Source organism: Panulirus ornatus, chromosome 34, assembly GCF_036320965.1.
Source record: "Panulirus ornatus isolate Po-2019 chromosome 34, ASM3632096v1, whole genome shotgun sequence".
NCBI classification, from domain to species: Eukaryota; Metazoa; Arthropoda; class Malacostraca; order Decapoda; family Palinuridae; genus Panulirus; species Panulirus ornatus.
Genome location: NC_092257.1, coordinates 7,632,958 through 7,646,196, shown reverse-complemented (window position 1 = coordinate 7,646,196; position 13,239 = coordinate 7,632,958). Strand labels below are relative to the sequence as shown.

The 13,239-nt window shown below is 40.1% G+C and overlaps 1 protein-coding gene across 2 annotated transcripts in view; it reads left to right on the top strand.

Annotated features, from left to right (window-relative positions):
• The window catches only part of LOC139759807 (KICSTOR subunit 2-like), a 100,780-nt gene that overhangs the window by 37,573 nt on the left and 49,968 nt on the right, over positions 1 to 13,239 (top strand). For both annotated transcript variants that reach the window (XM_071682283.1, XM_071682284.1), the window contains exon 4: positions 12,317 to 12,519. In XM_071682283.1, the coding sequence (XP_071538384.1) occupies positions 12,317 to 12,519 (203 nt within the window). The remainder of the gene's footprint in view (positions 1 to 12,316; positions 12,520 to 13,239) is intronic.

The window sequence follows — 13,239 nt, the reverse complement described above, 5'->3', positions numbered from 1 at the left end:
ATTAGTACCAAATGGTGGTATCAGCTGAAACACTTTTTTAAGTATATTATCTGTAGTTACAAATATTGTATGCTGGACATTTGTACTGTATAGGTTTTTCATTCAGACAGTTATTTGACAACTCCAGTGAGTTTTTAGGATTGATACCACCGCTGGTATCAAAATCAACATATGCATGGGTTTTCACTGTTTTGTTAGAAGGCTTTTGCTACACGACTGATGATCTATCTAAAAGGAGATATCCATTGTGGCAGGTGACAATAGATACTGATCTTTTCTGACCATAATTGGTGGTAAAGAATGTTGTTTATGTATCTGTATTTATAATTGGTAAAGATAACAGAAAACCATCATGTTATTGACATTCAACAAATTCTATGAAGTGCACATTTTTATTTTGTGGAGTAAGAAAACACAACTAGTGCAATTTGATGTGCACTGACAACAAAGTACTCATCGATGAATTTATTAACACTTTATCATTATTTGATGAAAAACAAAAATGTGTTGTTACCAACATTCTACAATTTCTACAGAGTACTGATACTTACCTTTTGGGAGGAAAAAATTTATAACATGAAAATTGGAGGAAAATACATAAGGCACTCAATGATACATCTGTAAACTCTTTGCCATATAGTTATTCCTAAATTGAAATTGTTGTTGACCTTACCAAGCCATGTTGATAGCCTGCATTTCAATAATTTTCATTTTCCAATACCTCTTCATCAGCCATGTCCTGAAATGAGACATCATCCTCAGCATCCACCATAATTGTGTATTCATGAAATCTGCATTTGTATCTGCTCACTAAACAGTTGCCAGTGCCTGTTTAATGGATGAAAATGCAAATAGGAATGCAGAGTTCATTTACAGGGATTGAACTCCAAGGTGACCGAAGGGAATGAGAGCATTCCATCCTGTCCTACTTCCCATTCATGGTTGTTAAGTGGGACATCAGGTGTTGCTATTAGACTGTCTTCATATACCACTCTAGTAATTAGTTCTCAAAGTATGTTAGTGTTGGCAATTTACACATAGGGGCAGCTGCCCAAATTCAACTGTCCCCTTCTTTGCACACCCTGGTTTGTAGTGGAGTTGTTTCATACTGTTAACAGGATTTCAGGCAGCATACAAACCACAAGTAAATTCCTGGAGGACTGTGAAGAGATCAACTGATAATTGCCATTGTTCTTCCTGTGCTTTGAAGGAATCCTGGAATAATTGGCTTTAGCAAATGAGGAATGATGGAAGAGAAGAGCAAAAGGCCTTGATTAACTATGTGGCAATGGATGAAAGATTGAGAAGGCTGTGCCAGATGCTAGAGTTGTGAGGAATTCCTTGGAAGCTCTGACCATTTCATAGTTCTTGTGGGGATGAGGATCAGGAAGAAGTGGAAGTATGGTGTAAGGAAGAATGGAGAAGTAAAAGTGTTGGCAAGTGAGAAGATGAACCAGAAAAATTGCAGGGAGGAGTATGAAAGGATGATAACTGAAAGCTTAGATGGAAGTGCAGTGAATGTCGGGATGCAGTCATTTGTGAATGAGGTGTTTAGAATGTTTAGAGAACTACTATTAAAGGTTGTAGAATTAGTGGCTGAATACAAGGTTATGAGATACAGGAATAAAAAAGGGCAATGGTGGACAGAAGAGATTAGAAATGCTGTGGAAGAGAAGAAAAATGCATATGGTAGATAGCTGAATAGGAATGTACCAGTGGATGTTCAGCAAAGGAGATGGGAAGAATATAGAATATGTAAGCAGAATGTTAAGAAGCTGATAGAGGAAAGCAAAGAAAGAGTTGATGAAAATTTTAGAAAGAAGTTAAGTGAAAAGTTTTGGGATGATAAGAAACTATACTGGAAGGAAGTGAAAAAGGAAGGAGATGGATGTAAGATTGGAAATGTTAATGTGAGAAGTAGGAATCAAAATGAGGAAGTGAAAGGAAAATGGAAAGAGTATTTTGAACTGATGAATTTGGGAGAACGGAAGGCAACTGTTGTTACATGCATGGGTATGGAGGATGGAAGGAAGAGGATACAAGTGAAAGGGTCTATAGCTAAAAGTGAGGTAAGAAGGACAATAATGAGGCTGAAGGTAGGAAAGGCACCTGGATTGGACAGGATTATGGCTGAAATGCAGAAGTATGGAGGAGAAAGTGTGATAGACTGGATACATCTGATATGCAATTTAGCATGGAAACAGAATGTTGTGCCTGAGGATTGGGTGAAAGCTATTTTTGTTCCTTTATTCAAAGGAAGTGGTGCTAAGGATGTATGTAGCAGTTATAGGGGAATAAGTGTGTTAAGTATGCCAGGAAAAGTGTATGTAAAAATGTTAATTGATAGAGTGATGGAAGTAATGTTCATTGATTGAGTGGTGGAAGTAGTATTCATTGATAGAGTGATGGAAGTAACTGAATGCAGAATAAGTGAGGAGCAAGGGGGTTATAGGAAAGATAGGGGGTGTGTGGATCAGATTTTTAAAGTAAAGATGACATTGGAAATGTATTTAGAGAAAGGTAAAAAGTTGTATGCAGCTTTTATGGATCTGGAGAAAGTGTATGACAGTCGAGTGGAATGCTTTATGGGATGTATTAAGGATATATTGTGTAGGGGGACAAGTGTTTAATGGTGTGAAAATCTTTTATAGAGGAGCAAATGTGTGTGTAAGAGCGGATGGAGAGTTGAGCAATAGTTTTGGAATATCAGTAAATGTGAGGCAGGGATTTTTGATATACATATGGATGGAGTGATAAGAAAGATGAAAGCAAAACTAGGGAAAAGGGATGCAGAGATGGAGTGTGGTAGTGAGATATGGTGGCTAGTGGCAAATAGAGACTAGAAAGTGTACTAAATTGTGCATTGTATATGAGGGGGAGAAAGACTTGAACAAGTGAGAGAATTTAAGTATCTAGGAGCTGTCTTGGGTAAATTAGGTGATATAGAAAGAGAGATGAGGGAGAGAGCAGCACAGAGTAGAAGAGTCATCAGGTTCTCTAATAGAATAATGTAGGTTAGAGGTGTAAGTATGGAAGTGAGGAGAAGATTAAGAGACCTATGCAGCTGAAACATGGACTTGGAATGAGTCTCAGTGGTCAAGAATCCAGGCTGTGGAAATGAGCTATTAGAAGAGCATGTGGTGCCACTAGATGGAATGAAGAAAGAAATGAAGGGATGTATGAGAGATGTGGTATGGCAGGGAATGCAAAGGGAATTAATTGTGGAGTGGTAGAATGGGTGAAACATAATACTTTGAGGTGGTTTGGGCATGTGGAAAGGATGCAAGACTGTGAATTTACAAGGAGAGTATAATAGTACAATTAAAGGGATTGGTGTGAGAAGAAGACCACCTGGGACGTTGGCAAAAAGGGTGGAGGAATACTGGAAGGAGAGAAAAGGTGGAAGAATACATGGAATGGTGTATGCGAGGGAGGCATGTAGGAACAGGGATAAGCGGAGACTCTTTTGCCATGGCCACCCCGTGATGGGAGTTCCCAGAGGGAATGGGCGTCAGAGATATAGATAGATAGTAAACGAGGTTCAGTCCTTTGCTTTTGCCTTGTCCTGAAAAAGCACTGACCATATCACTTCCCATAAATGTTACTCTCACAGGGAGGTGCAGATTTGATTTCCTAGAGTGGCATCAAGTTTACTGATGCTGATGAATTTTGCTCTTGTTTTTTGTTCCACATAGCATGTAGCTTTTATAATAGCTACTGCTGCTGAAATCAAGCTCATAATCAGCACATCAGTATCCTCCACAAACAGTATAACTGATTTTGACCAAGAGTTTTTGCAGGTTGGGCATGTAGAAAGAAACGTGTCTGCCTCGTCTTGGGCATTTCTGGACCTTCGGTTTCTTCCATATGATCCTTAGTTATCCTGAGATATTTAGCCCCATGTGTCACATACAGTATTGCCTGGCCAATTTGTTCTTGTTTCTTTCTCCATTACCCCACAAAGAAATTAATTAAATTTTTATTGCTAGAAGGGCATGAGTGCAGACATTTCCAATTCTTTGCTATGCTTTGCTAGTATTTTAGAGAACAAAATGTCACCATCTGCACCACTCCTTAGCCTGTGCTTGCTTTCTTATACATATCAAACACTGCATCAATGCTTTTACTTGCTGGTGAACTTTGCAGTGCAATCATGAAAATCTGATCTGGTGACTTGGAAAGCGTGTATTTTTCCCCTTGCACAAAAACAGTTTCATCAAATAGTTGTAGATGATAGTCCAACATTTCTTGAGATGATGCCTTCTGAAGGTGTCTTACGAAAGCTGTTTTTTGTGTTTTTCTTTGTACCATTACAATTTCTAATGGTTAGGACAAAGGACCTAACTGCTGCTGTAATGCCAGAGGCATGTCCATCTTTTTGTTTATATCTGTAAATAGCATATATTAAAAAAGGGGGTGACTGTATTGTTGACTGGTTGGTAAGGTTATTTAATGTATGTATGACTCATGGTGAGGTGCCTGAGGATTGGCGGAATGCTTGCATAGTGCCATTGTACAAAGGCAAAGGGGATAAGAGTGAGTGCTCAAATTACAGAGGTATAAGTTTGTTGAGTATTCCTGGTAAATTATATGGGAGGGTATTGATTGAGAGGGTGAAGGCATGTACAGAGCATCAGATTGGGGAAGAGCAGTGTGGTTTCAGAAGTGGTAGAGGATGTGTGGATCAGGTGTTTGCTTTGAAGAATGTATGTGAGAAATACTTAGAAAAGCAAATGGATTTGTATGTAGCATTTATGGATCTGGAGAAGGCATATGATAGAGTTGTTAGAGATGCTCTGTGGAAGGTATTAAGAATATATGGTGTGGGAGGAAAGTTGTTAGAAGCAGTGAAAAGTTTTTATCGAGGATGTAAGGCATGTGTACGTGTAGGAAGAGAGGAAAGTGATTGGTTCTCAGTGAATGTAGGTTTGCGGCAGGGGTGTGTGATGTCTCCATGGTTGTTTAATTTGTTTATGGATGGGGTTGTTAGGGAGGTAAATGCAAGAGTTTTGGAAAGAGGGGCAAGTATGAAGTCTGTTGGGGATGAGAGAGCTTGGGAAGTGAGTCAGTTGTTGTTCGCTGATGATACAGCGCTGGTGGCGGATTCATGTGAGAAACTGCAGAAGCTGGTGACGGAGTTTGGTAAAGTGTGTGGAAGAAGAAAGTTAAGAGTAAATGTCAATAAGAGCAAGGTTATTAGGTACAGTAGGGTTGAGGGTCAAGTCAATTGGGAGGTGAGTTTGAATGGTGAGAGGCTGGAGGAAGTGAAGTGTTTTAGATATCTGGGAGTGGATCTGTCAGCGGATGGAACCATGGAAGCGGAAGTGGATCATAGGGTGGGGGAGGGGGCGAAAATTTTGGGAGCCTTGAAAAATGTGTGGAAGTCGAGAACATTATCCCGGAAAGCAAAAATGGGTATGTTTGAAGGAATAGTAGTTCCAACAATGTTGTATGGTTGCGAGGCGTGGGCTATGGATAGAGTTGTGCGTAGGAGGATGGATGTGCTGGAAATGAGATGTTTGAGGACAATGTGTGGTGTGAGGTGGTTTGATCGAGTAAGTAACGTAAGGGTAAGAGAGATGTGTGGAAATAAAAAGAGCGTGGTTGAGAGAGCAGAAGAGGGTGTTTTGAAATGGTTTGGGCACATGGAGAGAATGAGTGAGGAAAGATTGACCAAGAGGATATATGTGTCGGAGGTGGAGGGAACGAGGAGAAGAGGGAGACCAAATTGGAGGTGGAAAGATGGAGTGAAAAGGATTTTGTGTGATCGGGGCCTGAACATGCAGGAGGGTGAAAGGAGGGCAAGGAATAGAGTGAATTGGAGCGATGTGGTATACAGGGGTTGACGTGCTGTCAGTGGATTGAATCAAGGCATGTGAAGCGTCTGGGGTAAACCATGGAAAGCTGTGTAGGTATGTATATTTGCGTGTGTGGACGTGTGTATGTACATGTGTATGGGGGGGGTTGGGCCATTTCTTTCGTCTGTTTCCTTGCGCTACCTCGCAAACGCGGGAGACAGCGACAAAGTATAAAAAAAAAAAAAAAAAAAAAAATAGCATATAACTGAATTTGTGTGGATTGCCATGAGGATAGTCTCCTAGTTTAGAGACCGTGTTTTTGTTTTTGCTAGGAAATTGCTGAAAATTTTTCATTCCATCTCTGAAGTAATTTGGAGAATGAAGTCACTTTTTCAGATTTGTGTCCTCAATCTCATGATAAGCCATCTGCCCATTATCTTTAGTTGTTAGCAGGTCATTTGCTACATCAGAGGAGTAGCTACACTTAAGGAAATGCTCATCAATCAGCATCATTCTGATGAAAGGGGTTAATCTAGTTGCTGTTGAGAAAGTCAGTGATTGATTGAACATTGACATCTGCTTCACCTTTTGAAAATAAAAAAGTTCCCAAATCAGAATTAATGAGACCCCTGTTCCTGCAGGTTGGTTGCGTATAAGGCACAAACTTCTTTTAATTATACTTTGACAAAATAGATAGTTTCAAGCAAAAGCCCTTTTTGCCACCTGGGGCACTGTTGTGCCCCATCTATATTGCTGGAGCAGTGATTATAGGCAAATAATCAAGCGTGTTCTTGTTAACTGACTATGATAATTTGTGTGAATGTTAAAGCCGGCCCATGAACTCACTTTCTGATGAACTGTATCATTGTGATATATCAAAGCCCATTCATTAATTTTGAATTTTGCATGAGTTGCTTCTGTATTCTCTGCATCATGGGCAGGAAGTGATGTGATAACCAGAGGACTTTCTGTGTTGCCACAGTCATAGTAGGGTAATGCCAGAAGCTGTAGGGGGAAAGAGGCTCAGCAGCAGACACTTAGTGTTTTTCATTGATTTAATTCACTTGCTGTGATGTTCCTAAATCACTTATTGTATTTCTCTTTTCTGTCTGTGCCATTATAAGCCAAGACAATAGAAACTCCACTGTACATACATAAGGGCAGAATAACATCACCTAATGCCAGCCTTTGCAATTTTTGCAAGCATTACTGCTCTGTCTATCTCTTCTAACATTAGATATGGTATTCCATGCTCTAAATGGTTTAGAATCTTTATTACATCAACATTGCCAGTTTCCATTTTGGCTGTTTAGGGCAGTAAAACATGTTTGGATATCTTTATCTCTCTTACTGGTGTTCCGTAGATGAGGGCTTGGATTAATGATCATCTGGTTTGGGGTTTAGCTTCAGTAGTCAAGGGGGCCATTAAGAAAGTGCTGAGTGTGGATGGTGTTTCCATATATTGATCATTTAGCTTACTGGGACATGGTGGCCAATTCTGCTCCTGTTTTGTTGAAATGATTTCATTCAAAAGATGTAGTGCTACTCGCAGTATATCTTCATTTTCTTTGGTATACCTGTCATACCTATCCTTCATTTTCAAGTAATCATTGGCTATTCTACCATTTTATTTTCATTAGAAAGCAGTGTACATTGTGTCACAGACAAAAAATTATTTTTAGAAAATTATATCTGTGTATGGGATATTAGAAATCTTTTTGATTCTACTTTGTGCATATGAACTTATTTTTCATAAGAAACACAAGAACCAATAAGTGCAGGATCTGAATTTAGTATATCTTATTTATTTTACTTTGTCACTGTCTCCTGCCTCAGCGAGGTAGCACAAGGAAACAGACGAAAGAATGGCCCAACCCACCCACATACACATCCACACACGCACATATACATACCTATACATCTCAACGTATACATATATATACACACAAGACATATACATATATACACTTGTACATAACTCATACCATCTGCCCTTATTCCCGTCGTTACCCTGCCACACATGAAATGACAACCACCTACCCCTGCATGTGCGTGAGGTAGCACTAGGAAAAGACAACAAAGGCAACATTCGTTCACACTCAGTCTCTACCTATCATGTATAATGCAACGAAACCACAGCTCCCTTTCCACATCCAGGCCCCACAAAACTTTCCATGGTTTACCCCAGACGCTTCACATGCCCTGGTTCAATCCATTGACAGCACGTCGACCCTGGTATACCACATCATTCCAGTTCACTCTATTCCTTGCACGCCTTTCATCCTCCTGCATGTTCATCCCCTGATCACACAAAATCTTTTTCACTCCATCTTTCCACATCCAGTTTGGTCTCCCACTTCTACTTGTCCCTTCCACCTCTGACACATATATCCTCTTTGTCAATCTTTCCTCACTCATTCTCTCCATGTGACCAAACCATTTTGAAACACCCTCTTCTGCTCTCTCAACCACACTCTTTTTATTACCACACAACTCTCTTACCCTTTCATTACTTACTTGGTCAAACCATCTCACACCATATATTGTCCGCAAACATCTCATTTCCAGCACATCCACCCTCCTCCGCACAACTCTATCTATAGCCCACACCTCGCAACCACATAACATTGTTGGAACCACTATTCCTTCAAACATACCCATTTTTGCTTTCCGAGATAATGTTCTTGCGTTCCACACATTTTTCAACGCTCCCAAAACTTTCGCCCCGTCCCCCACCCTATGACTCACTTCAGCTTCCATGGTTCCATCCGCTGCCAAATCCACTCCATTATATCTAAAACCCTTCACTTCCTCCAGTTTTTCTCCATTCAAACTTACCTCCCAGTTCACTTGTTCCTCAACCCTACTATACCTAATAACCTTGCTCTTATTCACATTTACTCTCAGCTTTCTTCTTTCACACACTTTACTAGACTCATTCACCAGCTTCTGCAGTTTCTCACCGGAATCAGCCAACAGTGCTGTATCATCAGCGAACAACAACTGACTCACTTCCAAAGTTTTCTCATCCACAACAGACTGCATACTTGCCCCTCTTTCCAAAACCCTTGCATACACCTTCCTAACAACCCCATTCATAAACAAATTAAACAACCATGGAGACATTATGCACCCCTGCCGCAAACCGACATTCACTGAGAACCAATCACTTTTCTCTCTTCCTACTCTTACACATGCCTTACATCCTCAATAAAAACTTTTCACTGCTTCTAACAACTTGACTCCCACACCATATATTCTAAATACCTTCCACAGAGCATCTCTATCAACACTATGATATGCCTTCTCCAGATCCATAAATGCTACATACAAATCCATTTGCTTTTCTAGGTATTTTTCACATACATTCTTCAAAGCAAACACCTGATCCACACGTCCTCTACCACTTCTGAAGCCACACTGCTCTTCCCCAATCTGATGCTCTATACATGCCTTCACCCTCTCAATCAATACCCTCCCATACAATTTCCCAGGAATACTCAACAAACTTATACCTCTGTAATTTGAGCACTCACCTTTATCCCCTTTGCCTTTGTACAGTGGCACTATGCAAGCATTCTGCCAATCCTTAGGCACCTCACCATGAGTCATACATACATTAAATAACCTTACCAACCAGTCAACAATACAGTCACCCCCTTTTTTAATAAATTCCACTACAATACCATCCAAACCCACTGCCTTGCCAGCTTTCATCTTCTGCAAAGCTTTTACTACCTCCTCTTTTCTTACCAAACCATTTTCCCTAACCCTCTCACTTTGCACACCACCCCGACCAAAACACCCTATATCTGCCACTCTATCATCAAACACATTCAATAAACCTTCAAAATACTCACTTCATCTCCTTCTAACTTCACCACTACTTGCAATCACCTCCCCATTAGCCCCCTTCACTGATGTTCACATTTGCTCCCTTGTCCTGCACACTTTATTTACCTCCTTCCACAACATCTTTTTATTCTCCCTAAAATTTAATGATACTCTCTCACCCCAACTCTCATTTGCCCTCTTTTTCACCTCTTGCACCTTTCTCTTGACCTCCTGCCTCTTTCTTTTACACATCTCCCAGTCATTTGCATTATTTCCCTGCAAAAATCGTCCAAATGCTTCTCTCTTCTCTTTCACTAATTATCTTACTTCTTCATCCCACCACTCACTACCCTTTCTAATCTGCCCACCTCCCACACTTCTCATGCCACAAGCATCTTTTGCGCAAGCCATCACTGCTTCCCTAAATACATCCCATTTCTCCCCCACTCCCCTTACATCCTTTGTTTTCATCTTTTTCCATTCTGTACTCAGTCTCTCCTGGTACTTCCTCACACAAGTCTCCTTCCCAAGCTCACTTACTCTCACCTCTCTTCACCCCAACATTCTCTCTTCTTTTCTGAAAACCTCTACAAATCTTCACCTTCGCCTCCACAAGATAATGATCAGACATCCCTCGAGTTGCACCTCTTAGCACATTAACATCCAAAAGTCTCTCTTTCGTGCACCTATCAATTAACACGTAATCCAATAACACTTTCTGGCCATCTCTCGTACTTACATAAGTATACTTATGTATATATCTCTTTTTAAACCAGTTATTCCCAATCAACAATCCTTTTTCAGTGCACAAATCTACAAGCTCTTTGCCATTTCCATCTGCAACACTGAGCACCCCATGTACACCAATTATTCCCTCAACTGCCACATTACTCACCTTTGCATTCAAATCACCCATCACTATAATCCAGTCTCGTGCATCAAAACTACTAACACACTCACTCAGCTGCTCCCAAAACACTTGCCTCTCATGGTCTTTCTTCTCATGCCCAGGTGCATATGCACCAATAATCACCCATCTCTCTCCATCCACTTTCAGTTTTACCCATATCAATCTAGAGTTTACTTTCTTACACTCTATCTCATACTCCCACCACTCCTGTTTCAGGAATAGTGCTACTCCTTCCCTTGCTCTTGTCCTCTCACCAACTCCTGACTTTACTTCCAAGACATTCCCAAACCACTCTTCCCCTTTACCATTGAACTTTGTTTCACTCAGAGCCAGAACATCCAGGTCCTTTCTTCAAACATACTACCTATCTCTCCTTTTTTCTCATCTTAGTTACATCCACACACACTTAGACATCCCAATCTGAGCCTTCGAGGAGGATGAGCACTCCCCGCGTGACTCCTTCTTCTGTTTCCTATTTTAGAAAGTTAAAATACAAGGAGGGGATGGTTTCTAGCCCCCGCTCCCATCCCCTTTAGTAGCCTTCTACGACACATGAGGAATGCGTGGTAGAACTGAAAATATTTGTTAAAGATATGCTAGTTTCCCTTTGGTGATCAGCCCTATCAGGCTTTTCCAATGTTGATTTCCCTTTTCTACATTTGAAGTCATATGTGCTTCTATCTGGTAAAGATTTATCTTCATTTTAATTAACAATCTATGCTGTGTTTGTATTGAGTATCTTCAGTTTAAATTTTACTTAATGTGATATAATTGGTAAACTTTCTGGTAAGATTTTTTCATACATGTTATTTATATGATATGCCCTGACTGAAAGGAAATTCACCGTATCACTGCAAACATTCTGATTATACAAGTCTCCTATATATTTATTTTGTAATTCAGTCTTATTACTGTATATTGCATTGTAGCATGTAGGTAGGTGGTCAGTGCCATTTGTTTGTATATTTTATTTGTCACTATGTTTGCACACAGTAAAAGTATGATAATTGGTTGTAGAGTACAAGTTGTGGTACCATGTCCAGGGAAGTATATTACCAGTACTACCCATCTGGGTATCAGGAGGATTAGTGACACCTGCTTAGTGACCCAGCACTTGAGTGGTTGTCAAGCTGCACTCCTCTGACCCAGGTAGCTGTCTTTTCTTTCTTCCTCACTAACATGTGGACTACTGGCATTTTGTCCACAAACATACAATCTTTCCTTGTCATATGTAACACCTAACAATGCTTAACTCATGCTGCTCATTCTTCGTAACTCTAGATTTTCCTGCATTAAGCTCTATGTGCTAGCCCTGCCTTTTGGCGAAATATTAGGAGCAGTAAATAGAAATGGAAGGAAGGAAAATTTAGGCTGGAGCATAAGGTAGAAACTTTAGGTAGAAGTAGTGGACAGGAGCATTAGAAAGTAGTCATTAGGGACATTAGGTAGGAGCCTCTGCAAACACTGCACTAGACTTGCCCTCTGCCAGTGGCCTGTTAAGGGTGAGGCATAAAGGCTAAGAAGTGGCAATGGAGTTCTTTATTTATGAAGACTATGTTGCCATAGCCACCCCTCTGAGGGAGTTCCAATTGGAACAGGCATCAGAGATACAGTTAGGTAGGGTCAGTGTGGGTGATATCTGAAAACATGACTGTTAAGAATATAATGTGATATTTAGTGTAACAGTACTTAAGAGAGAGGTAATAATATCTCTTTTTGTACTTATCTGAGTTAACTTCTTATTTCTTATCCTTTTTTTTTATTTTTTTTACAGAGTTCTGTGAGAGCAAGCTATGAATCACTCAATGCAGAATTAAGTGAGCTGGGGCTTGAGAAGAAAAGTTTTGTGAATAGCAATGGCAGCAGTTCTGTGAATGGTCCAGCTTCTCCAGGTAGTCCAGGCTGTGATGGTATCCTGCGTCACTTGTGTTCACATCTTGTGCTCTACATCAAAGCGCGACTACAAATGATAGCCTTGTATCCTTTATGTCATACAGTATATATTTTTGGTATTTTACAACAAAATGTGCAGAACATATCTAGTGACTTGTCAGAGTTATAAGAAACATATAACTTACAACATATAATGCATGAGTAGGAGTGAAAAATTCAGCATCCTTTATGATGCACGAGTTATGTGGCTTGGCCCATGAGATGGCATGATTTGCTATCTAACAACACAACCTCATACCCACGCCCTCAGCTAACATGTAAACATTAACGGTGATAGTCATTCTGTGATGCTGTTTTTGGTCTGGCAGTGGTCCTTTCCATGCACTTGTGTATAGATGATTGTCACATGATACTGTATACATCAGATAGTAGGTACTGTCACTACTTTGCCATTATGAAGCAAGTTTTTTTGAGATACATACCACTGAGAAATCATGCAGCACCACACCTCCATACCCAGTCCCTCAGCTGGCACATAAATGGTTATGATGATTATCAATTTGTGCTTCTTTTTTTATTTTGTTTATTTATAGTTATTACACTTAATTGCTGTTTCCCACATCAAGTGAGGTAGCACCAGGAAACAGATAAAGAACGGCCCATCCACTTGCATACACGTATATATACAGAAATGCCCATACATGCAAGGCAGCAGGTTTAGATAGTATTGCAGTGGAATTTATTAAAAATAGGGGGTGACTGTATTGTTGACTGGTTGGTAAGGTTATTTAATGTATGTATGAT